At 39.0% G+C, this 27,750-nt stretch overlaps 1 protein-coding gene across 7 annotated transcripts in view; it reads left to right on the top strand.

Annotated features, from left to right (window-relative positions):
* The window catches only part of SMG6 (SMG6 nonsense mediated mRNA decay factor), a 191,306-nt gene that overhangs the window by 110,266 nt on the left and 53,290 nt on the right, over nt 1-27,750 (top strand). Inside the window, exon 14 of one of the 7 annotated variants that reach the window (XM_074343231.1) lies at nt 730-4,000. The exons of the other annotated variants lie outside the window; for them this stretch is intronic. Within the exon in view, the coding sequence (XP_074199332.1) occupies nt 730-858 (129 nt within the window). The 3' untranslated portion in view covers nt 859-4,000. Of the gene's footprint in view, nt 1-729; nt 4,001-27,750 lie in introns of those variants that run through there. 7 annotated transcript variants of the gene reach the window in all.

Below are 27,750 nucleotides of genomic sequence, written 5' to 3'. Positions count from 1 at the left end.
TCAAAAAATTTTATTTAAAGTCAATACTTCACATTTATTAATCAATTTATTGAAATATAATTTTCATACAATAAAGTCACACGTTCGAATGTACTGATGTATCTGTATACCTATGTAAGGACCACCCCAGTGAAGATGTAGAATATTTCCATCTCCCCAAAATGTTCCCAAATGCCTCTTTGCAATTAATCTCCCCAGTCCACTCCCCACCCCAGGCAACCACTGATCTATTTATTCTCAATATAAATTAGTTTTGTCTGTTCTAGAATTTCATACAAGTGGAATCACACATTTATGTTTTGTTCCCAAACCCCAACTTGGTGATAGTCAACTTCCAAGCCCTGTCTCTCCTGCAGATTTTGTTTTAGGCTGAGTTGAAGGAACTATTAATGCAGATTCAGATTAGGTTTAACTCTGGGGTATGGCCTCTCTGCAGTCTCAGATGTTTGTCAGGGGATGTTAACAAGGTATTAAAGTCACTTCACTCTGGCAGTGTTGGAACTTCAGCTGCCTCATACCTAGGCAGTGTTCTTACCTCAGCACTGCTGGACCCCTGATACCTCTCTGTTCCACTCTTAATTCTGTAGTAGTTGCCATCTGGTAAGCTCTGATTGTCTTGGCCTGCATATGTACAGACCAGCCTTCACCCTCTTGTTCACTGAGGTTTCTCACGTGTGCTTCTTGCCCCTTCTTTATGCAACTTCTTTCTTTTCATTTCCTTACTTATAGATTCAGCCCCTTCAGCTCCTCAGATTCTGTTCTCTGCCTCCTCAGCTCAACAGGACCACTGTAATATCCTTTGGATTCAACTTTCTGTGTCATGGTTGGAAAATTATCCTCAAGCAGAGAACTGAGTGATCACAGGCTCATTTCACAAGTTTCTGTTCTCTCAGGGATCACTGTCCAGCACTGCCTGTTGACTACTGCCTAAAAGCAGTTACCTTATGTATTTTATAGCTGTTTATGGGGGGAGGACTAGTCTAGTAGCATCATGGTCAGAAAAAGAAGGTGGATTGTCCTTAATTACAGAATAATTCATGCTCTCTGCAATAATATTAAAGTAACATAGAACTCTAGAAAATAAGAATACAAGTCCGTCCCTTCCAAAGATGATTGCTATTAACAGTTGTAACAGAAGATTACTTTTTCTAATAAAATTCAAATGCATGCTATACACACGTTATTTTGCTTAATACACCTTGGAACTGTTTCTAAATCAGTACATACTACAGAATTGTTCTTCAAGTTACATCATATTTCATTGTATCACTATAATTTATGTACCCATCTGTCTTTTAGATACTCAGTTATGTCCGGTTTTTGTTATTGCAAACAGTGCTGAAATGAACGTCCTTGTACTTAAATCTCTGTATACTTACAGGACTATTTCTGTGGAATAGACACCTGTAAGTGGAATTGCTTTGTCAAAAAATACACATGTTTACTATTTGAACAAATACTGCCAAATTGCCCTCCAAAATGATCCTATTAGTTTACACTCCCATTAGCAGTATACAAGTGTCTGTTTCTCCATACTCTCACTAATACTGCTTACTATTATCAATATTTTCAATTCCTGACGATTTTCTGGGCTGAAAAATCTCACTTTAACTTGCATTTATTTACTAGTGGAATAAAGGATCTTTCTGTATGCTTATTGTCTGTTCATATTTCTTTCTCTCTGATTTGCGCATATATATATATATATATAGTTATTGCCCTGCCCACTTTTATATTTTTATTATCCTTATTGATACATAGAAGTTCTTAATATACTATAGACAGTTTTATTTTCTCCTGGTTTGTAGCTTATTTTATAATCTTGTTTACAATGTATGATTTAAAATTTTTATAGAGTCAAATCTGTCTTGACTTTTCCTATGTGATCTCTTGAGTTTTCTTGTTTCGCTTTTCTCATCTTGGTACACACCTATTACTGTTCTTGCTAATTGTTTAACTTGATTTCTCTGAAAAGAAAGGTTTGTGATTAACAAGATACACTGTGATCTATCCAGGCCTCTGTTGGAATTTTGGCTGTAAAGTAGGAACCACCAATTTTAACTGCTCCAACTATTCCAGAATTGCAGTCATTTGGAACAAAGGCTTTTGAAGGTTTGATGTTTTTGTGGACAATTTTTCATGCTATCATTGTCAGTGAGAGGAAAAATGAATCCTTATCTCCTTAAGAAAAAGAATCCAAATGTTTCTTAACTACCAGTAAACTCAGAAGTAACCAGATGAAATGATGTAAAACCTCATTTGTAGTGAACGTTTATCTAGCAGTAGTTGGGTGTTTTTGTTTTTGTGTTTGTTTTTGCTCATGGACACAGCCCCCTCTAAAGTGAAGAAGAGAAAAAATGAGAAACAGTTCTTAATTCTAGAGTGCAGTGGAAAAACGTGGTTTTCATATGTGCAGCAAAAACCTTTGGAAGGTTGGAATTGCACAATGAGTGTAGGTTGAGCAATTGCTTAACAAGGCATCCACACTGGGGGGGGGAGGGTTGTCCTTTGCTCTTGTGCAATTAGGGAACTCCAGAGCTGTCTGAATAGGGGATTTCCTTTTATTTCTTATATGCTATTTTAAAAATTTACTTTTTCCCTTCTTTTCAATGTTCTTTTTATCTTATTCCCCCCCCCATTTTACTTGTTTATGGGTTTCTTCCTTTCTTTCTTTCTTCCTTTTTTTTGAGGTGGGGGAGAGATTAATTAGCCAGACATCCACACATCCCCACCTCTGTGACATGACTGTGACTGGGCCAGGTTCTGCAGATGGTGGGAGGATGGTTGCTCATGGTTTAAGGATTTCTAGTTCAGCTTCTTCTCACAACTGCAATACTCAGCTGGTTCTGAGTGTTTGAAATGTTGCTAATCAGCCGGCATCCTCTGATTTCTTAGTACTAGAGTTTTGCAGGCTTTGTAATGAGTTTTCTGGGGTTTTTGCCTGTTTTGCTTTTAATGGTGACTGACACCTCCTGATGGTGATCAGCTGCAGGCTTTACTAGGAAGTAAAGCCAAACTTTAAGCTAAAAGCATAGGAGCCAACCAGTAAGAGCCAGAGCTATACAGGTCTTGTTTCTCTCTTGGCAAAAGAAAAGGCCTTGTTTTCTCCCTTCCCTTTAGCCTGCTCAGTCACACTCAGGTTAGATGGTACTTAGTGAGCATGTGCCTGATTCTGATTCTCTTCCCCCCTTTACCTTTGTGCTGGGGTACTGGGATCTCTTTGCTCTCAGCTTTGCTGTGTTCCAGAGGAACAGCAGAGGTAGTTGGGTCAGAGTGCCAGAAAAGCAGAAGTTAAGTATGTGGATTTCATAGCCGCATGTATGAGTGTTTGTGGGGCAGGGAACTTCTAATGGAAAACATTTGTGTTGCATCGAAAACAGAGCGAGGCCTGGTTAGAGTCTGTCTGCTCTGTCAGTCTGTTCCCTACTAGCACTAGTCATTGTTCTCCTGGGAGTCTCAGGCGTATTGTGGTTTCTTCTGCTCTTGCTAGTCCCTAATCTTGCCAGAGTTCTTGTGTCACGGGTGGCCCCATTCGCAGTTGGGAGTGAGACTGCAGAAGTGGTGACTAATGACTTTGAAGGCACTCAAGCCCACATAATGGCTTAGAGACCCTTTTTAGGGTGAGCTTGGGGAGAGGGAAGGGTCTCCAGCCCAGACAGTGGGAGAAGCATGCTTAGACTCATACAGACGCCTTTTTAGTCCCTGCTTTTACTGCTAGCAAAGCACAAACCAGAACAGACACCAGAGGCAGTCTTGCTGTTTGGGCTTGCCATTTCATTTGTAAGGGATGCACCTGGGTGCCTCTGACAGGCTGATGTCAATCAGGTTGTGTCGCTGGATCCCCTTTGGGAAATATAGAAGAGAAAGTGCTAATTTCCCTGAGGATAGTGTCACTCCCAAGATTGGAGGGACCTGTAACTTGAGCTGCTTCTTTTTCCCCCACCTAGACTCTCTGAAATTCACATTTGTTCCATCATTTAAAAAAAAAAAAAAAAAAGAAGAAGAAGAAAAGAAAACAAAACAAAACAAAAAATCAGCTCAGAGTTTTCTAGGTCCCCAAGAAGGCACCTCACCAATGTGGTTTTCACATTTTCAGGTTTTTGGCTGGTGGATAAGATTAAGCAGAAATTCTCCTTCCCCTGATAACAATACATTCAGATGCAGGATCAGGAGCGTGTGGATTAAAACCAGACGGTGGATGATTAATATTTTTGCTTATAGAGGTAGACATGGCAGCTTCCTCCATTTAAATGAAAAAGCCCTTTCTCTGCATTTGTATTTGTGCATATGCTTACATGCCTTTGCTCCTCGAAGGTGAGAGTCTTCGAAGAGTTTCTAGCTTAGTTATTGTTTCCAAGTACCGTGTCCTTCCTCTTGCCTGAAGCACCCAAGAAGTACTAGAAGGATTAAGCTGTGAAGCAGAGGTGTGAAGATGAGCCACTAAAATGAAAGTGGGGATATGTTCTCTTTTTCAAGCGAACTGCTTTCACAGCTCTCCAGGTGCCACTGTAACAAACACCTGTATCCACTCCCTGTGGTCTTGTGACCACATTATAAGACATATAATCTTTAAAAATATTGCACCTTTGGAGGTGCCCATAATTTCATTATTAGATAATAATGATATTTTAAAAAACGAATAAATTGGGAGTTCGAGATTTGTAAATATTAACTACTATATATAAAACTTAATAAAAAGTGTCTTGTGTATAGCACAGGGAACTGTATTCAGCATCTTGTAGTAACCTATAATGAAAACGAGTATGAAAACAAATATATGTGTGTATATGTATGACTGAAACATTATGCTGTATACCAGAAATTGACACATTGTAACTGACTATACTTCAACTAAAAAAAAAGTAACTCTGTCATTACAGGTATACTTTAAATTTTTTGACTTCACTCACTGACATGACAAAGATTTCTTGTAATTAGACCTTGGCAGGTGTTTGTTTACTATTTTAAAAATATGTTTTGGGATTTATTTTTATTAGGCTTTGTGCTCATGAACCCATTCAGGGCAAGAGGCCTCCAGTTAGCTTAAACCTCTGATTTCCCCCATGATTTTTAAACTTGGATACACTTTGCCCTTTGTAGAAACAGACCTCTGCCCAAATGAAACAGGAAATGAAAGGGGAGGAGAAAAACCGAGCTGGGACTTGGTATCTTTTTATCTGCATATGGAATAGTGCATTGTCTCTGTAACTGTGAAGTTTGGGGGACAAAGGGTATAAAGTTCCTTTTATTCCAACAGAAATATAGGTCTGTTTTAATGCTGCCTCCAATTTCAGGGTGAAAGTGGGCTCTGTGTCAGCCTGTGTTGCATCCCCAGGTAACCCCACTCACAGAATGGGATGATGTTCCTCAAATTCATCCCTTTCCTGAAAGACCAAGATTTTTTTGTTTACATACCTTAAAATCCACCCTTTGTTACACGGTTTTGACAAATACATAGTCATGTAACCACCACCGCAATTAAGATACAGTGCATTTTCATCACTCCAAAACATCTCACGAAACCAACCCCTCCCCTGACTCCCAGTGCCTTGCAGCCTCTGATCTGTTTTCTGTCCCTACAACTTTGCCTTTTTTCAGAATGTCATATTAGAAAACGTATAGTAATTAGCTTTTTTAAGTTTGGCTTTAGTCCCATGGCAGAATGAATGCATTTGAGATTCATCCATGTTGTTGCCTGTATCAGTAATTCATTTTTGTTGTTGCAGAGTTGAATTCCATTGTGTGGATTCCACAATTTGTTTATCCATTTACCAGTTGATGAACATTTGGGTTGTTTGCAGCTTTTGGTGATTATGGATAGAACTACTCCAAACATTCATGTATAGATTTTTAAGTGAACTTGAGTTTTCATTTCTCTTGAGTAAATACCTAGGGATGAATAGATGGGTCATTTAGTTAAGTGTAAGTTTAACTTCGTTAGAAATTGTCAAAGTGTTTTCCAAACTGGCTATACTGTTCTGCATTCCCATCAGCTATGTATGAGGATTCCAGTTCCTCCACATCCTTGCCAGCACCTAGTACTGCAGTTTCATTCTAACAGGTATCCCATTGCAGTTTTAATTTGCATTTCTCTAATGACTAATGATGTTGAGCATCTTTTCATGTGCTTGGTAAAGTGTTTTCAGATCTTTTGCCTATTTTTAAATTGGATTATTTGTTTCCTTACTGAGTTCTGAGAGGTCTTTATATATTCTGGTCGCAAATCCTTTGTCAGATATATACGTGTTGCACATATTTTCTCTCAGTCTGTGGCTTGTCTTTTCACTTCAGAGACTAAGGTTTGACTGATTAGATGCTGAGCACTAGATGTTTTAGGCTCTCTTGGTAGAAGAAAGTAAGGAAATTGAGACCTTAGTCAGCAGAAAAATGTGAGGACCACCCCTTTTGGAGCTGTTTATTTAAAATACAAGAGAAGGGAAAGGGGTGCGCCAGGACTGAGTTGTGCAAACAGATGTCTGAAACTTTCTTTAATTCCTTTTCTCTCTCCTGTCCCCGCCTATGATGTGGATTCTGGGCTCTTACCTCCAGTGGGGTTCCTGCCACCATTCCAAAGCCATGGGGGCCTCTCTAGCTCTGCAAACGCCTGTGGAATACCAGAGAGGGCAGACCAACTTCTTGCTCAGAGTATATTCCAGACTGAAGTAGTTTTTGATAACTAATCATTCCCAAGCCCTAAAGTGATAGCCTCCAAGGAGTCACCCACTTTGAAGAGCTTCTTTCATCTCCAGCTGGACTGTTTTTCCAAACAAGCATCGGCAGTGCCTAGTCAGGGCCCTGCCACTCAAGGTTCTGCCATGAGAAGCAAATTGGCAGCAATAGGCAGCCCCCTGAGGCAATGGAATTCAGTTCTTAGAACATACATTAAATGTGGATGAGATATTTATTTATTATGGGACTCTTTCATGTTACATGGAATTCCTTCCACAGGGCAGCCCACTTAGGTACAGGGGAGAAAATATGTTCTGCTCCTTTGGACAAAAGTCAAGAAAAGGTCCTATGTGGAGTCTTGTCACTGTTTAATTGCTAACACTCTTACGGTGTTTTTCTTAAACAAGACACTGGCAGAGTTTCTTTTCTTTCTGCACATGACACAGATCACTAACACTACATGTGATGGACAGAGGAGGCCTGCTCTAGTCCTAGAGGTCTGCCCATTTCTCCAGGATAATGCAGTCTGGTCAAGACTCTGGCTTCTGACCCCAGTAGGAGTGATGTGTACAGAGAAGAATTTCTGACCCTTTACTAATCTCAGTTATTTGAGTCCTTTTTGTAAACAAAGCGTCTTTTAGGCAAGCTTAAAACTTTTCCTGCTCATTTAGGTACAAATTTCCCACTTTCCTAAGGACAGATAAATTCAATTAAAGATAAAACCGTAATATGGAATAATAGTTCAGGCTTTAAAAACAAAGGGAGGGGTTAAAAACAAGTTCTGCAATAAATCTGCAAGTATGGAATCTAAGGGAAATGATCCCATCTGGAAAACTCTACCAGTGGTGCTGCGGCTGGTTTGTGGAGCAATGCAGATCATGTAGTGAAAAAAGACCCTGCAGTCTTGAAAGATGACAGCCTCCTTAATTGATGTCCATTTCAGCTGGTGCTGTGCCAGCTTATGTTGGCCCCAGTCCAGCGTGCCTGTAATTTGGGAGCCAGGTGTGAAGCATTTTTGTTCCATCTTGTTCCCCAACATCTACAGAAGCCTTACGCATCTCACTTGAGGCAGCAGCACTCTGTAGGAAACAGATGTACAGGTAGAGGTGGAAGGAAGTGTCACAGCTGGGTTATGGATATTAAAAAAAAAAAAAAAAAGCCCTCACCCACACTCAAGTGAGATCTGGGCTTGAGATTTGGAGGAAAGAGTATTTCACAGCCTCAGTATAAGGTGTGACAATCAAGTACCCTGATTACTCTGATACTCATTTGTGATTTTTAAAAACACATCTTATTACTTTAGAGTTAAATACACTTCATGTGAACAGAGATCAGTAGTGATTTGCCTTCTGTCTAACTCTGGTAACAGCAAGTGCAATATAAAAAACATCTCAAGATGTCCATCGGAATTGAGTCTGATCACTTCCATAGCATCTAAGAATCAAGGAAAGATAACCCCCTGAGAGGTTAGCTACCCCTGACTAGATGGGGACACAGCTGTGTTCTTCAGGGCATCTTGATGAACACAGTGGAAGACATCTGTCCGATGCATTGATACTAGGACCTTGGTGTTCAAAATATGGATGCATTTGGCCCCAGAAGATGTCTTTCCCAGAATCTAACCCATATTCTTTCTAGCCCTCAGGCTAAACTGAACATTAAAGAACACGGAGTTCTGCCTTTCAGGATTACAGAACAAAAGCAGGATCCTCCCTGTGGGGACGTTAAAGTCCTGTGGACATAGAACTTCAGTGTTGGAATTGGTGCTTTGCCACTGGCTTACATTTTGATATAAGGCAAGGTTTAGCCTTCTAGAACTAAGAGTCAAGTCTGTTTCCTGGAGGGCCCAACCCATAAGCAGACAACTGAAGGAACTGGAGGAATGCTTTGTCGTTCCTTCATTTGACTCAGAATCTCACGCAGACAGAGCTGAGGATGGTTTTTGGCCTTGAGAATCAGACCACGTAGTCAAGGAGTAACAAGCTTCCCTAGGTTACTTTTTGCTCTGAAAGTGCCAGGTTCACAGGACAGCCTTTGGTTCACTGAGAGCTTTAATCTGTTCTTATGTTGTCAATACTAGAAGATGGAAAGTCCTTACACCAGACCTTTCAAGAGGATGAGGAGCTAGGGAGGATGGGTTTCTTCTAATTCAAGTTTTACTCTTTAAAACACTCTCATTCCACTTTTAAAAAATTATAATTGTTAAAATATACATAATATAAAATTTACCATTTTTGAAGTGTACGGTTCTATGGCATTAAATACACTCCTGTTGTTTTTGCAACCATCACCATCATCCATCTCCAGGACTTTTTCATCTTCCCCAACTGAAACTCTGAATTTAACCCCCCATTTCCTCCTCCCCACCCCCCGAGTCTCTGGCAACCACCATTTTACTTTCTGTCTCTGATTTGACTGCTCTACAAACCTCATATAAGTTGAATCACACAATATTTGTCTTTTTGTGACTGGCTTATTTTACTTAACGTAACATCTTCAAGGTTCATCCCGTTGTAGTACATGTCAAAATTTCCTTCCTTTTTAAGGCTAAGTAATATTCTATATATATATATATATATACACACACACACACACACACACACACACACATACACACACACACACACATATATATACACTACATATTATTTATCCATTTGTCCATGGATAGACACTTGGGTTGCTTCCACCTTTTGGATGTTGTGAGTAATTCTGCTGTGAACACAAGTGTACAAATATCTATTTAAGTCCATGCTTTCACTTCTTTTGGATGTGTACCTGAAAGTGGAATTGCTGGATCATATGGTAATTCTGTTTGATTTTTTGAGAAATTGCCATACCGGTTCCCACAATGACTGTATAGTTTACATTCTCACCAACTTTGCACAGGCTTCTAATTTTTCCACATCTTCGACACTTGTTATTTTCTATTTATTTGAAAATAGCTATCTTAATGGGTGCAAAGTGGTATCTCATGTGGTTTGATTTGCTTTTCCCTAATGACTAATGATGTTGAGCACCTTTTCATGTGCTTATTTATTGTGTGCATTTAAAAATATAATTTCTACTCTCACTTGATTGGCCTTGGGATGCCTGAGCATTAACTTTTTTTCCTTTGAGGCAAAGTAAGGCAGGGTAAAATAAAAGAAAGTGTCAGATGTGGGCTCTGATCCTAACTCTGCTATAGGCTGGTTGTATTGCCTTGGACAATTTAGATAGCCTCTCTGGGCATCTGTCTCTTTTTCACTAACACTGGGAAACCTACAACTGCCCTGTCCAACTCAAAGAGCTATTGTGAGGATAAAAGGAGATCAGGTCTGTGAAAGTACTTTGTAAAGTTTTTGTAAAAGTGAAGAAATGTGTATTCAAATAGTTTGCCTGTTGTTTTTAAGGGGGATGTAATTAGGTTTATTTATTTATTTAACAGATATTAGGAAATTAAACCCAGGACCTCATGCATGTTAGGCATATACTCTACCACTGAACTATACCCTCCCACCAAAACAGTTTGCGTATTTTAAAAGTTGGATTGTCTTTTATTGAGTTGTAGGAGGTTTTTTAAATCTATTCTAAATAAAATTCCTTTATCAGTTTTATGTGTATATATATATGTATATATATATATATATGCAAATATTTTCTCCTATTCTGTGAGTTGATTGTCTTTTCACTTTCTTGAAATTTTTAACTTTGATGAAATTCAGTTTATCTGTTTTTTCTTTTGTTACTTGTACTTTGGTGTTGCAAACACATTTTTAAACAGTAAAAAACTGGAAAGTTTTATCACCAGAACACCCTAATAAAGGAAATTTCTTCTACCTGAAGTACATACTTTAGAAAACTATCCCAGATGCAGGCAGGAATGGTTTGCCATGATGGTAATTACAAAATTGGATCAGATTGATTACAAAAGAATCATGGAGTTGGGAGGCCCCTTAGAAGACAGCATGGTCAATCTACCTAATTAAGAAATAGTTTTCCAGTGTCCTTGTTGCTTCTGCTTCAGATACTTCCCACAGTTTACTCTGTCATGAGACAGTCACTATTTAAAATATTCTTTCTCAAACTGGAAACAATCTGCCTTTCTGTAATACCCACTTACTGATCTTAGATTCTCTTAGAGTTACAAAGCCTTTTCTCTCTATATCTGACACATCTTAGTATACTTAAGAATCCTCCTTAAATCTTTTCCCTAAGGTAAACATTCACCGGTACAATCAATTAGATTCTTGACTAGCACTATCAAATAGAACTTCTTTTGATGGTGGAAATGTTCTGTTTTTATACCATCCTAAATGGTAGCCATGTATGACTATTGAGTACCTGAAATGTGGCTGGTGCAACTGAGAAACAGAGATCTTAATTTAATTTTAATTAAACTGAAATATCCACATGTAGCTAGTGGCTATTATATTAGACACTCCAGGTCTAGATCATTCTCCTGGCTGGATTCCTGTATACCACTGGTTCTCAAATTATGGTAAATTATGGTCCTGGGGCCAGCAGCATGAGATTCACCTGGGAACATGTTAGGTATGTAATGTTTTAGGCCTTACTCCAGCCCTCTGAATCAAAAACTTTGAGGGTAGAGCCTAACAATCCATTTTAACAGGCTCTTTTGGTGATTCCAGTGCAGTAACAGGTTCTAGTTCTTCAAGGTTCCTTGTTAGAAGCAGTGCTCGGACATGGTCTGACCTACATTGAATCTACCTGAAGAGTTTCAATGGCTTTAAAAAAAAGTTTGAATACTTTTATGTAAATTTAGCACATTGACTATATATTATAAAATAAATAAGATGTGGTTATGAATAATTTTTAAAAAATAAATAGTAAGCTGCAGTTCAGCAGGAAAAGAGTTACTGAAAACTTTTCCCTAAATCTCACACACAGCCTTGTAGCGCTGGAATTAGAACCCTGGGCTTTCGACTCTTAGCCTGGTAATGCTTTCCATCTATCAGGCTGTTTCATGAAATAGGCCCCGCTATTTGTTTGGTTTGGTGTCTCCCAGAAGAGAAAAATCTGGTTCCTTGGCATGTATTTCACCCTACTCCCTTTGGGAGGCATTCCTGCCTGCTCTTCAGCCACTTCCCCCCTGTCAGGATGCTTCTATAGTCACACCCGATGCCCTGGGAACATCTCCCCTGGGGAGTTTAACAAACTTCACCTATATAGTTATTTTGCTTTAATATGATTTTTGTCCTCTTGAGCTTGCAATGTAGAAGAGGAGCTGGCTTGTTCTGTTGCTGGCCTTGAGCCAGATGTCATAACTTCAGGCAGTGCCACGCTGCATATCTCCAGCAGTTTGAAATGGAGAACGGAGTTAGAGATAAGATCAGCAGCTTTAGGTGATGGCATTGTTTCAAATAAACCATGCATGACCCAAAGCTTCCACTTCAAATGGGGAATGAAATTGCTTCATCCTTTGACAGCTTGCTCCATGAAAGAAATTTATCTTCACTTAATTGCTTTAGATCCCAAGAGGCTACATACAATAATTTCTAGGAGATAATTATATCAGAATTTTAAAATATGTGACTGTGAACGTGAATATGTAACTGCAATGGACAGGGAGGGACCAAAGGTCCTGCTGAACTTGCTGGTAGGTTTCTGTTCTCATTCTGGAGTTCCCCTGGGTCCTATCACCACTTACTCTGAATCTGCTGATTGAGATGCAGGGTCCTCCATATAATCCTGAGCTGCTAGGGTTAAACCATCTTGTCTACTACTCATGTGGCTGGGTAGCGTTTTGCTCACACTCCTGCCGAAGCTGGGACGGGTCAGGCTGGCTGGCTGACTTCCGGCTGCATGTCTTCATCTGGTCCGGCTGGGCACAGTCTGTCTACGCTGTGGGCCGGAGCCACTGGGGGTTCCGGTCAGTGGCAGCTGAAAACCAGCAAACTTGTTGATTTTAAAACATGACTATTTAGATGTTAGAGATAAACTTCCTGTAGATGGGGACAGCCTCCTTAATCTAGGCATGTTTGAATTTCCAGGCCTCCTTTTCCTGGACTTTCTGTTTGAGTCTAAGGCTCCCACTCTGTCATTTTCACTAATCCCAACGACTACCTGCCTTTACCCCACATTTTTCCTCTCATTTCTGAAATTCCAGGGCCTCCCCAACCTCTGTGAACTAATTGTATTTCCATGTTGTGATATAACAGCCCCTAGAAAGACCAGAGGCATTTTCTGAGTATGAATACGGTTCTGAGTCATCTCTCACCCCTTTCTGCCTGCATCTACCTTTAAGACTACACACTGAACATTAAATTGTGAGCTCCTTGAAACTACTGTCTTCTAGACATCAGTATGATGGTGTGGATCTCACAAGGGCTTGATAAATACTTCCTTTGTAAGTGCCAGTGGGGCAAAGCTGGATGACTGGGTTTACAGGCACTCCTGCCCTAAAGACAAGGGAGATCTGACTTGGAGGTCAAGGGGACTTTCAGATTCTGTACTAAGATCAGAGCCAACATAGAAGGAAGGGGCTGCCAAAATTAAGGTGGTTCAACTCAAGCAGGAATCTGCAGAGCAGGAGATTTCCATTTCCCATCAAGTTCTTCCCAGGCCAGTCCCATGGAGCCTTCTGCTCACTGGGGTCATTCACCAGGTGTCCTTTGTCCTTCCTTCTCACTTGATCAGGGTCATACTCCTCAGGTAAGTCAGAGGGGAGTGTTGCCTCTTCTTTTAAACTCCTCCCCCAAGAAACCTGACAGCTATTATGAGTAAGCCAATTTGCATTTGGAAAAGGTCACAGTGGTTTGCCTCTAAGGGAAATCTGCAGCAAGTACTGTCACATCATTTCTTGGATTCACATCAAGGAGTTTTTGAGGGAATTACACTTTTGTTCACATCTAAAACACGAGCACCTGAGTAGCAGCCTGGAGAGGTCATCAGGGTCAGGGTGTTTGTTCTAACGTGTGTCTTTCAAGCTAGAAAAACATTTGTCTGGTACCCTCTCCTTCTAAAGCTTTTTCTCTGTCCTGCCTATCAGCCTGATAGTAGAAACCTAGGAGAAGCTGCCCAGTTCTCAGCTGAAATACGTAGATCATAGTTAGAAATGTCTAGGGTTGTCCGCACAGATGGAGCAGGCCAGTAAATTATTGATCACTTGTCCTTCATGGGATTCGGTCAGCATTGTTGAGGAGTATCAGTCCTTCATTAGGAGTTAAATCACTTGCAGTATTATTTTAACCAAAACTCCCATCCTCTTTATGAAGATACTAATTCTTCAAGTTGACAAATTGCTTACTTTGACAGCTTTATTTGCTATACCAAGCCTTCCATGGTCAGTAACCTTGCTTCAGGCCATTGTTTTTAGTTTGATCTTCTCCTAGGAGCAGAACTTGCCTGTTTCTCCTGTTTTATTTAATTAAAAGAACATGCTAGGCTTATTTTTTTAAACAATCTTTTAATTTTTTTCATTTATTTTTATTTTTGTGGGGGGTGCAATTTGTTTTTATTTATTTATTTATTTTTAGAGGAGGTACTCAGGATTGAACCCAGGACCTTGTGCATACTAAGCATGTGCTCTCCACTTGAGCTATATAATACCCTGTTAGACTTCTATTAGATACATAAGGACTTATCAGGAAGGGTAATTGAATTTCAAAATCTGAAGTCTTTAAACCAAAAAGCCAAAAAAGGATCTGGCCCTTTCAGGGAATTAATCATCTTTGGAGCATTTTTTGGTGGATTCCATGGATCTAGTTATTCTGGTGAATTTAGTAAAGCTTTGCCCTAAGGACATCTCTCACTCAAGACTGTGTGTGTGTGGGTGTGGGTGTGGGTATGTGTGTGTGTTTTGAACAATTATGTCTGTTCCTCTGGAAAGAAGATAACCCAATTCCCAAATAAGGAAGAGGGTACTCTGCAAAGATTTATGGGCCGTGTCAGGAGTAGGCTGAGAGAAAGCATTTTATTTTAGCACAGGTATTGAAAAGAAATGGAATAGATCAAATAGGAATAAGAAAATGATGGTGCAATTTGCTTCTGTTTCCTAGAGCTCACTATGTAGGCTGCACTGTCCAATAACAGTAGCCATTAACTGTGTATGTCTATTTAAATTAAAGTTCATTAAAATTAAATGAAGTTTAAAATTCAGTTCTATAGTCACACTAGCCATATTTCAAGTGGTTAATAGCCACATGTGACTGATAGCTACCATATTGTCAAGGGTAGATATAGAAAATTTGCATCACTGCTAGAAGTTTGTTGGACAGCTCTGCTTTGTGGTAAAGTCAAGAAGTATGACTTGATTATTGAGGTTGAAAGGTAATAACAGGATATAGAGAGGGAGACACTAAGATTTGAAGGGCAAAAGTGATCTCATTAGTAATGAATCAGGGTCAGAGATAGTGGACTCCAAAGAGTGGGAAATTACAAGATTCCTGTCAAGATAATTTAGTAGTGTATTTAACAGGATTACGGGGTTTTATCTTACCAGAGTGGTCAATTTTCACTGTCTTCTGAAAGAAATTTTTCTACTCTTATAAGCACAATGTATTTTCCTGGATTTTTTTTCTAATCCTTTTCTTGGTCTTCATCTTTGTGGCCCTCCTGCCATCGTCACCTGCTTTTCCTTTCCAAATGCCTGTCTTGTCTTCATTGATAAAAAAATCAGCATTCTACATAGTGCTGTTGTGAAGTGTTATTTCACTTCCCAGAACAACTCTATAGATATTGCCCACGTTTTACAGGTGAAAAAACAAAGATTTAAAGAGATTAATTTATGTGAGATCATATAACAGTAATAATCCAGAACCCAGATATATCTTTTTAAAAAATTTTTTATTGAAGTGTAGTCGGTTTATAATCATTAAGTATTAAGTTTAAGTAAATATGAACCCCAGCTACAGAGGCATAAATACATCAGGTTTTATTCCCTCATATCAGAGTCCAGAGATAGGCAGTCCAATGCTAATATGTGCCTCCACCAAGTTGGCAGATGCCACAGCCTCTTCCAGCTCACTACTACAACATCCTAGGATGTGGCCCTGACCCAGAATGGCTGCTAGAGCATCAGCAGGCAGCATAACGGAGAAAGAGGACATGACATAGTGGGTTCTCCTCACACTTTTAAAGAGACTTCTTTAAGGTTTTACATAAAACTTCTACTTCAATCTCAGTCACATGGCTACGCTAGCTGCAGAGAAAGGCTGGAAATACATTCACCTAGTCAGGTAGAAATGTACCCAACCAAAAATCAGAGTTCTTTTATTAAAGAAGAGGAGGAGGCTGGGTATTGGGAAGTAACTGGCAGCCTCTGCTCCAACAACAGTTTGATTTTTGATCTAGTGCTTTCCCACTGTTTCATGTTGTCTTTGTGTCATTAGCTAATGATTTAGTTATCCACTCCTCCAGGGCTAGCAGTTTTACCAAAGAATTAAGCATAAGCTCTCTCTTCCAGTTGAATAATTCCAATAAAAGCTACCGTTTATTGAGGACTTGCTATGTCTTAGTTGTTATTCTAAGAGCTTTAATCCTCACAACCACCCTCCGTGGTGGGTACTATTATTAGCCTTCATTTTTTATTTAGGGAAACTGAGGTGCAGAACCGTTAAGTGACTTGCCCAAGGTTACACAGGTAATAAATAGCAGAGTCAGAATTCAAGCCCAAGAAATCTAGCCCCAGTGCCCACCCTCTGAGCCATGCTGCTCTGCGGGCCTCTGAGGGAAGTGTTGTAACTGCCTAAAGGTAGGTGGTGGCCTTCATCTCCAGGCACAGGAAGAGCCTTTCCAGCTACCTCACCACAGGCATGCCATTCTCCTCCGCGGGAATATTCATAAACTGTGTTAAAAGCATTGTATATCTGATGTGTCTTCTTACTTTTCCATTCTCTATTCCTGATATTTTTCTGTTCTCCCAAACCTGATGCTGGGAAAAGAGATTGTGACATGCTTTAGATCTTTAGAAAGTTCATATCCGTGAACTCATGTTGGAACTTGCATGAGAAGATTGTACTAGGCGATTAATTAGGTGTTTGTAGAGAATCCAGAGGTTCAAAGTTTCTTTATCTCATTAATGGAAGTTTTGTTTCCAAATATGTATATTTTTAATTTTCTCTTCTTCCCACTCCTCCAGCTCCTATGTTGTAGTTCTGTCTGTGGCTGGTGAGAGTACCACCCATTTGTCACTCCACGTCCCTTCCCCATGGACACCCCACAGAGACTGGTGCTTGAAAGGACGGTCAGTATGTAGCCTGGACTTCTCTGCAGGGTCAGACATCTTTCCTTAACTTCCTCTGGTAGGCTTGACTTCTGGCACTGACTTAATATTAGGTATTTATTGAGCACTCCTTGCCAGGTACTATTGTGGTTCTAGGAATTCTGTGGTGAATGAGACAGACACAGTCTCTTACCTCATGGACCTCATGTTCTAGTTAAAGGGAGACAGGCAGTAAAAAAGTAAAGAAATAAATAAGTGAAATAAATCCAGCTTGTGTTAAATACCACAGAGGAAATAAAATGTGTCAATTTGATAAGAGACTAATTTTGGGAGTTGATTTAGTCAGTCACACAACCTTATTCCAGCACCTACCACTTTGAGCTACACTTTTACCTCCCTTAGAGTAGAAGGACCAATGGCCATGAATGGAGCCTGCACTCCACCCTCCTGCAAATTAGAATTGTCTTGATAACTGATCCTAATCTCTACCCAATTGTTTGGGTTTTGGGTTTTTTTTTTTTTAAGAAATGATTTTTTTTTTTTTAAGAAATGATTCTTACATAAAGAAAAATAGTTAACAAACACCTGGGTACCTCCACCTAGCTTTAAAAGAAATAATACATCATAGATACAATGGAAGCTCCTTCTGTTACCCTGTTGAATCCCATTTCTCTTTCTCCTTTGGTAAAGGTAATCACTATCTAAATGCATTATATCTGTATATCTTTTAAATATGTATAGATCCATAAACAATATAGTACTATTTTGTGCATTTAGACTTGTACACATGGCACACTGTGACCATCTGCTTTGCTTACTCAACATTACAGTTTTTAGATTTATTCATGTTGATGTCTGTTGTTTCTTTCATTTTAATTGATAATCCATTATGAATGTACCATAATTTATTGATCTCTTTTCTTATAGATGCATACTTTTTAACCACTGCCAACAATACTTCAGTCTTGGGGAGGATATAGCTCAGTGGTAGAATACATGCTTAGCATGCACGAGGTCCTGGGTTCAATCCCCAGTACCTCCTCTAAAAATAAATTATTTTTTAAAAAAACCAACAATACTTCAGTCTCTTTTTTACTAATGTGTGAGTTTCTCTAAGAAATATATCAGAAACAGAATTGCTACCTTGTAAAGTATACTCACCATCAGCTTTGCTAGCTGTTGGAAATTGCTTTCCAAGGTGATCATATCAATTTACCTATGAAAGTAAACGAGTTCAAACTTTTCCACATTCTCACCAATACTGGGCATTTCCAAAGTTAATTTTTGCCAGTTTGATGAGCTTTAAGTCATATCTTGTTTTATTTTTCATTTTCCTTGTTAGTAGAGGGTTTAAACATTTCTTCATATGTTTATTAGCCATTTGAATTTCCTCTTCTTTGAATTCCACGTTCATATCTCTGCCCATTTTCTCTCCTTATTTCTTCTAATTGGTTCATATAGATTCGTAGGTCTGAATGTGAATCCTTTGTCAGCTATGTGCATTGCAAATCTGTAAAACCCTTGTATAGCTTTTATTGCTGATTTGAATATTGTATTTTCTAGTTGACTATTAGTGGTATAAATCTGAGTGCTGTTTTTTCTGTCTATCAACTTGAGTTGTATTAGTTCTAATAATAGACGGCAGAATAACAGAAATCCTTACTTTGTTTCTGACTTAAGTAGCAATGCTTCTAAATTTGTATCATTGTCTGCTATTTGCCATAAGTTTCTGATAAATATCCTTTATCAGGTTTAGGATATTCCTTTCTATTCCTGGTTTGCTGAGGTTATTTTTCATCATAAATAAATGAGTTAAATTATGTTAAATATTTTTTCTTGGTCTGTTAATGACATACGGTCTTTCTTTTTTGACCTGTTAGTGTGGGGATATACATTAATAAATTACTTATTACTGATGTGCAACCATCATTTCCTTCCTAAAATAGCTCGCCATGTTCTTACCCTTACTCCTTTACTCCCAAAATGAACATACTCTTGCTTATACTTGTTTCATGGGAAATACATCTTTATTTTCTTAAATGTCTTTACTCTAATGCCTACATGCCATTTATTCTTCCTATACATAATTATTTGAGCAACAGTATGTGTTTTATACATTTATAGTGCTAGGGGACTACAGAACAAGAAACTTGGAATCAAATCTGAGTAGGCTGCACTAAAAGGACAACCTTACCTTAGTAGAGAGTTGTGGGAAATAAATTTTAAAAGTATTTAAGAGGGGAGGGTATATCTCAGTGGTAGAGCCCATGCTTAGTGTGCTGGGTTCAACCCCTAGTACCTCAATCAAAAAAAAAGAAAAAGAAAAAAAAAAGTATTTTTAAAATTATATTTGTAAAAAAAATTTTTTTAATGAAAAATAAAATGTTAGGGAATAACGTGACAGATTTAGAGGTATGGAGGACTAATCTGGTGGCAGTGTTTAGGAGAGAAGAAACAGTAAAAGAGGCCAGTCAGAGAGCAGTGTAATATCTAAGACTGACTGTGGTGATGAGAATCTAGCTCAGACCAGCAGCAGCATTATAGTATGATTTGGTGTTTCCTTAAATATAAGTAGGATAAAGGAGGGGAGAATTGAATATCTTTATAAAATTTTGAGGCTAAATAACTAGTATATTTGAGCTACTGTTGATTAAGATGGGCAAGTTGGAAAAGGAAGCCTTCCGGGATGCATGTTTGAGGTTGGAAACTTCTAAGGAGAGGATAACCACCTCTGTGCAGCCTCCAGAACATTGGCATATGCAACTCAGTGAATACTTTTTGGTGATGTCACTGGTGGTGAAAATGTCAAAATCCTCTGAGAGGCAGTGTGGTGTCGAACTGGAAAGAACACAGAAATCAAAATTAAGAGTTTGAATCCCAGCCCCACTTATAAGACTGTGGGCCTTAGTTTTTACACCTAAGAAGAAGGAATAACACTACCACCCCCATAAGTTGTTTTAAATATTAAATGAAATAGCACTTGTGAAATAATGCTGTAAACTTTCAAATTCACATCATTAAGGGGGTTTACAGTGGTTAGAGAGGCTATATCAGAGTAACAAGTAGGCAGGCTAGTGGTGCACTGAGTAAGAGATAAGGCAACTAGAGGCAGCATTTGTGATGGTCCTGCTGAAAACTGGATCAGGTGGTCTTTAATATAGCTGTAGATCAGTGCTTGTCCAGTAGGACTTTCTGCGGTGATAAAAATGTTCTACTCTGCACTGTGCAGTATGGTAGCCATAAACCACATGCAGGTGCTGACACTTATAATGTGACTTGGTGCCCCTGAGGAAATGATTTTTTTAATGATTTTTAAAAATTTTTTAATTGTGGTAAAATGTACATAACAAAAAATTTACCATTTTAACCATTTTTTAATTGTTATAATTCAGTAGCATTAAGTACAGTCACAATGTTCTGCAGTCATTACCATTATCCATTTCCAGAACTTTTTCATCATTTCAAACAGAAACTCTGTATCCATTAAATAAAAATTCCTCAATCCCCTCTCCCCTCAGCCCCTAGCAACTTCTTGTCTACCTTCTGTCTCTATGAATTTGCGTATTCGTGGTACTTTATATAGGTGGGATCATACAATATTTGTCATTTTGTGTCTGGCTTATTTCACTCAGCATATTGTTTTCAGGGCTCATTCGTGTTGTAGTCTGTGTTAGGATTTAGTTCCTTTTTATGGCTGAATAATATTCTAATGCTTGTATATACTACATTTTATTTCTTCATTCTTCTATTAATGGACACTTGGGTTGCTTCCACCTTTTGGCTAGTGTGAATAGTGCTGCTGTGTACTTTGTGGTGTACTAGTGGTGTACAAGTATCTGTTTGAATCCTTGCTTTCAATTCCTTGGGTATATACCTAAGAGTATAATTACTGAATTATATGGTAATTCTGTGTTTAACTTTCTGAGGAACCACCAAACTATTTTCCACAGTGGCTGTACTGTTTTACATTCCCACCAGCAGTGCACAGGGGTTCCAGTTTCTCTACATTCTCACCAAAACTCATTGTTTTCTGGTTTTCTTGATAATAACCATCCTAGCGAGTGTGAAGTGGTATATCATTGTGGTTTGGGTTTGCATTTTTCTAATGACTAATGATGTTGAGCATTTTTTTATGTGCTTATGCCATTTGACTATTTTCTTTGGAATAATTTATTTTCCAGTCATTTGCCCATTTTTTAATCAGATTGCTTTGTTGTGGTTGAGTTGTAGGGGTTCTTTATGAATTTTGACTGTCAATCCCTTAGCAGATAGATGATTTGCAAATGTTTTCTCCCATTTGGTGGGTTGTCGTTTCACTATCTTGATAGTGTCCTTTGGGATACTAATGTTTTTAATTTTGATAAGTCCATTTATTTTTATTTTGTTGCCTATATATTTGATGTTGGATCCAAGAAATGATTGCCAAATTCAGTGCCATGAAAATTTCCCCTTGTGTTTTCCTCTAAGAGTTTTCTAAGTTTTAGCTCTTACATTTAGGTTTTTGATCGATTTTGAGTTAATTTTTAAATATGATGTAAAGAAAGGCTCCAACTTCATTCTTTTGCATGGGAATATCCAGCTTTACTAACACCCTTTGTTGAAGACTCCTTTCCCCATTGAATGGTCTTGGCACCCTTGTCAAAAATTGATTGACAGTACATGTGATGGTTTATTTCTGGGCTCTGTGTTCTCTTCCAGTCTGTATGTCCTTATGCCAGTACCACACTGTTTTGATTACTGTAGCTTTGTAGTAAGTTTTGAAATTGGAAAATGGGAGTCCTCCAGTTTTATTCTTTTTCAAAATTGTTTTAGCTATTTTGGGTCCTCTGAGATTCCATATGTATTTTAGGATCTGTTTTTCTGTTTCTGCCAAAAAAAAAAAAATGCCATTGGGATTTTGATGGGGATTGCTTTGAATCTAAAGATCACTTTGGGTAGTACTGTCATCTTAACAATATTAAGTCTTCCAGCTCATGAACATGGGATGTCTTATATTTATTGGAACTAAATTTTTTATTATATTTAATTTTAGGTAATTAACATTTAAGTTTAAACAGCCACATGTGGCTATTGGCTATTGTATTAGATAGCACAGCCCTAGAGAATCATCCTCAGATTTTCTTTCCTTTCTAAAACGTTGGACAGTTGTGACACCTGAGAGGCCTTGCAGTACCTGAATCATCTTTGGGCTCAGGATGACTGCACATATGAAAAGCATGGTTATAGAGGCCTGCCTACAGGAAGGTGTATGTCCCTCCAGGTGATATCTCTGTCTCTGTCTCTCTCTCTGCCACATGAGACGACCACACGTTGTCATGCAGCATCAGGTTCTGTCTCCTCCTCTGTTTTCCTTTTGAAAGTGTCTAGTTTGCTTCAGTATGGAAGAGAACCAGTTGCTTTCAAAAAAGTTAGCAAAAGACAGATTCTGCTTCTGGCAGAAATGGAACTCCTTCTGCCTCTTCCTACTTCCATATAAACAGAGACCACGGCACTCAAAATGGGTCAAGTGTTCGAAAAGAAAGTTCCTTTTGAAATGAAAATGGTGATTACTTTAAAGCATTTATACCTTGTTTATCACACTGATGCTATTCTCATGGAAACAATAGCAGACAACAGAAAGTGCCTTCAGATGCCAAGAATTGTTGTACTCCCAATTCCATTTTCCTTGAGGGTCAGGAGTCCAAGAGATCCCTGCACATCACAAAAAAAAAAAGGGGGGGGGGAGTATAGCTCAGTGGTAGAGTGCATGCTTAGCATGCATGAGGTCCTGGGTTCAATCCCCAGTACCTCTGTTAAAAAAAATTAGTAAATAAATAAATAAACCTAATTACTGCCCCTTTCAAAAAATAAACTAAAATAAAATAAACCTTTAAAAATTATTTTAAAAAAGAAACAGAAAATAAAGGATGAATGCTAGAATTGATTGATTAAACTAGGAAACTCCCTTTCCATGTCCATTCTGTTAGGATGCATAAGAGCTGTGTCCATAGGACTGTTCACAGTGGTCGGCCTGCTCCCCTCCTTAGCATCTCTCTAAAGACTCCCTAGGGAGATCTGTACATCTTCTCAGAGTAAACAGGAAAACTTGACAAATAAAATTGGGAGTCTTAGAGTCTAGAGGCTCTCAGACATGGGTCTTTAAGAAGATGCCTTTGGCCTTGGGCAGCCAGGAGCAGTAGGTTTGTGGTGTCTTTGTATAAACATTTTATTATGATTCTCCTGCAGGGGAGCCCTCCAGTCAGCTTCTAGACCAGAACTGGAACCTGTATGTCCTGGCCTGCCCATAACCGCTCTGTATCAGCCTTTCCTGAAAATAGGCTGGAATTGGACGAGCTCAGTAGCTACTCACTTCTCTAAATATGCTTTCTCCACTTTACTGCCCTCTAGCCTACACCCCAGCCTCATTCTCACTCCTCTCCTTGTGTATACAGATAACTTCTTTGTTGTAACATTTGGGTTGATCTACCACAACTCTACCAAAATTCCTGTGCTAACCACTTGGGTGTTCTGGTGTCAGAACTTAGAAGTGTCCCAACTGTCCCACCCAGCTTCCTCAGTTCTCCTCTTTCTCTCCTGGGTTGTGCTGGAATGATATTCCTCTTGGATTTCAGTGTGTGCAGTCTTCTTTGGGTGGAGCCTTGAGCTGTTCACAGGAGTGCTGGTAATGTCTGGCCTTCAGTGCTGCCAAAGGCAAAAAGCTGGCCTCTTCTCCGTTTAAAGCACATAGTTGGATTGCTGGGGCAGTGTTAGATGGAGGGTGGGGTGACCAAATACCACTTTCTTCCTACTGTGTTTTCAGGAAATGATTATAAAGGAGCTATAAGTGCGAATGAAGTCTGAAGAATGGATTGGCATCCTCCCCTGCATCCCCTACTCCGGGGGGAAAAAAAACACCCAGATGAACACACACCCAGATGAACACACACACACACACACACACACACACACACACACACACTCACTCTCTCTCTCTCTCTCTCTCTCTCTCTCTCACTCCTACACTCCTCCATTAGGCTCCATCCCAGATCCACACCCTTATTCTGCTGGACTTAATTTGGTACTATTTCAGAGCAAAGAACCTTTGTTAAACTATCTCCGTTCTCTTCCCTAGAAGAGAACTCAGCTGTAATCAGCTGAATGAGAGCTGAACTTTCCCTTTAGGCAAACTGTGGCTTCCACTTCCCTGTCCTCTCCTCTCCCAAGAGCAGTAAGGGCAGAGAGGCACATAGATGGAAGGAATAACCAGTGCCAGGATTTCATCCCTCAATTAGGGAGTGGGGTTTTCAGAACTAGTAGTAAAATTGTTTGCAGAGACAGTTGTCAATGAACATCAACACACCTCCATTCCTTTCTTCCAGCTGCCTCTTTCCCTCTACAACCCCTTCTCCTGGTACCTCCATGGAGTTTAAGCCATATGGCTCTTATGAATCTGTCTGGAGTCTCCTAAAGTGGTAGATTTTGCTGTGCGCAGAGCACAGCACCACTGGGTCTGCCCCTCCCCTCTCAGCAGCTGTTTGCCACTGACCGAGGTGGCGACTGAGCCTGTGTGTGTGGCCGGAGTCAGTGACGAGCCTCCCACCCAGACCCGGGGAAGCCCTCGGCCAGTGTGGTTCCTGTGGCAGCAGCCAAACACGCCAGAGCTCCTCATACCTTCAGGGCTGTGGTGTAACAGCCAGCTTCATGCGGTGGCATTGTTTAGTGTTGGTTGACTTGACTTCTCTGTCCCCACCCTCTGTATTTAAGGGAATCTGGCCATCGCCCAGGAGAGAAGAAGCTGGCACTTGCAGAGTGGCTTCCTGCTGCCTCTCTTGTAGTAGGAGCCAGGACCACCTTCCATCTCTGCTTTCCTATCCGTGTGGCAAAGGCAAAGGACCCTTCTGTGCTCAGCCTCCCATTGCGGGGTTTCAAGTTGCCTAAGATCAGGACACGGCTATCTGCCAGGTTATCTGCCCAGATAAACATTTATTGTTTACAGGAATGTGTTTCAGCTGCTCTGGCTGATCCCACTGGTGAGATCTTCTAGTTTCTTGAGGTTTTAAGCCAGTATGTGGGGCTGACGTCCAGACAGAGAACTGCTGGAGCTGGAGAGGTTCTCTCTCTGTGACTGGCCACTTCTGACTTAGCTTAGCCATTGCCCCCTCCCCACCCAGTGCCAGAGCCAGATTTATATCTCTCAGTTCCCAGCCCTGCCTTCTGGGTATTGAAACTGCCTCTCCATTTTCAACATTTCTAGCCTTTCAAACTTGAGGATTTATGTAAGAGCCAGCATTATGACATAAACAACTGAAGGCTTCCTTTAGGTGGCAAAAGCAGCATTCTGACACTTAACTCTGTTTTTCTTAATAACTAGTGAGACAGCCATTTACTGAAGGCAACAGGGATAAAGACAGATTTTCTTTTTTTAATACAAACAGCCATGTCGACTGCATCCAAATGTACACTGTCTTATTTTCTAGTGTTATAATTGATTTCCAACATTTTACTACACTGCAAAGTTGTACAATGAGCTCGCTTATCCTCAGCATCTAGATTCTGTCCATTTTCATCTAACTGTACTTACTTTGTCATGTGTCTGTCCATGCATCTCCATCCATCATCAGTTTCTTTTTTTTTAAAATATATTTTTATTGGACTATAGTCAGTTTGCAATGTTGTTCCAATTTCTGGTGTACAGCACAGTACTTCAGTCATATAGGAGCATACGTATATTCATTTCATACTCTTTTTAACCATAAGTTACTACAAGATATTAAATATAGTTCCCTGTGCTATACAGTATAAACTTGTTGTTTATCTATTTTATATATAGTAGTCAGTATCTGCAAATCTTGAACTCCTGATTTATCCCCTTCCACCCTCTTCCCCCTCAGTAACCATAAGTTTGTTTTCTATGTCTGCAAGTCTGTTTCTGTTTTGTAAATAAGGTTGTTTTTTTTTTCTTTTTTTAGATTCCACATATAAGTGATAATCATATGGTATTTTTCTTTCTCTTTTTTCTTTTTTTATCAGTTTCTTTTTGATCTGTGTCATCAATTCACTTTCTCTTAATCCTTCTGCATGCATATATATCATTAACTAAAGTTCAGCATTTGTTCATGGCTTTTTCATTTGAGGTAAAATTTACATACAATGATATAGACAAATATTAAGTGTCCCTTTGCTAGCTTCTGGCAAATACATGGACCTATGTAACCCAAAACCTATCAAAATATAGAATCTCATTATTATGCTCTCTTATCTCCACTTTTACTCCCAGAGGCAATCTCTGGGGAACATCATGGATTAGATTTGCATTTTTCAGAACTTCATAAAAATGGCACCTTATAGCATATACTCTTTTGAGTAAGGCTTCTTTCATTTAGCATAAAGTTTTTGAGATTCCTCCATGTTGTCACATTTATCAGCAGTTTATTCTTTTTTATTGCTGAGTAGTGTTCCATTTTATGAATATGTCATAGTTTATCCATTCTTTAATTGATTGATTGATGGCTATTTCCAGTTTGGTTCTATTATGAATAAAGTTGCTATGAATAGTTATACATAGATCTTTTTGTGAACATGTGTTTTCTCTTGGATAAATGTCTAGGATTGGAACTGCTGAGTCACATGGGTAGATGTATGCTTTTTACTGGAGACTGTTAGACCTTTTTCCAAAGATGATTGTGCCATATTACACTCCAGCAGTGCATAAGAGTTCCGGTTGCTCCACATCCTCATTCGGGAAAGGGGAATGGTATATGGTCTGGGTTTTAATTTGCATTTCCCTGATGACTAATATAGAATTTATATACTTTTCCTTGTCCTTATTAACCATCTGTATATCTTCTTTGTGAAGGATCTGTCTTAGATCTTTTGTCCATTTTCTTTAATTGACTTGTTTGTTTTCTTGTTACTGAGTTAAAAGATTTCTTTATGTATTCTGTATACAAGTACTTTGTCAGATATATATGTTTTGTGAATGTTTTCACTCAATCCATGGCTTGCCTGCTTATTTTCTTAACAGTGTCTTGTTGAACAGAATTTTTTACTTTTGATGAAATCTAATTTATCGTGTTTTTCTTTTATGGCTATTACTTTTTGAGAGCTTGAAAACTCAAGTCATATACACTCTCCCCCATCCCTGCACAATAGTTTATCCTATTAACATTTTGTATTAGTGTAGCTCATTTGTTAAAGCTGATGAGCAAATATTGATACATTGTTATCAACTGAAGTCCATAGTTTACATTAGGGTTCACTCTTTGTGTTGTATGTTCTGTGGGTTTTGACAAATCTATAATGATATTATTCACCATTATAGTATCATACAACATAGTTTCACTGCCCTAAAAATAACCCTGTGCTCCACCTATTCATCCTTCCCTTCATCTCCTCTAGCCTCTGGCAACCACTGATCTTACTACTGTCTCTATAGTTTTGCCTTTTTCCAGAGTGTCATATAGTTGGAATCATACAACCTTCAGAATCATTGGTAGTCTTTTCAGATTGGCTTCTTTCACTTGGTATACACTTAAGGTTGTTTTGTGCCTTAATAGCTTCTTTTCATTCCTGAGTAATATTCCATTGAATAGATGTACCACAGTTTCTTTATCCATTCACCTGTTGAACATCTTGATTGCTTCCAAGTTTTGGCAATTATGAATAAAGCCGCTATAAACATTTTTGTGTGGACATAAGTTTTCAACTCGTTTAGGTAGATAAAAGTTCCTGGTGCTCCACAGCCTCACTAGCATTTGGTATTTTCTGTATTCTGGATTTTAGCCATTCTGATAGGTATGTAGTGTATCTAATTATCATTTTAATTTGCAGTTTTTAATGGCTTAGGATGTTGAGCATCTTTCTATATGTTTGCCATCTGTACACTTAGTCTAGTGAGGTGTCTGTTCAGATCTTTTGCCCGTTTTTTAATTGGGTTG

This window comes from Camelus bactrianus, chromosome 16 (assembly GCF_048773025.1).
Source record: "Camelus bactrianus isolate YW-2024 breed Bactrian camel chromosome 16, ASM4877302v1, whole genome shotgun sequence".
In the NCBI taxonomy this organism is placed as follows: domain Eukaryota; kingdom Metazoa; phylum Chordata; class Mammalia; order Artiodactyla; family Camelidae; genus Camelus; species Camelus bactrianus.
This window is presented reverse-complemented; position numbering and strand designations above follow the sequence as displayed.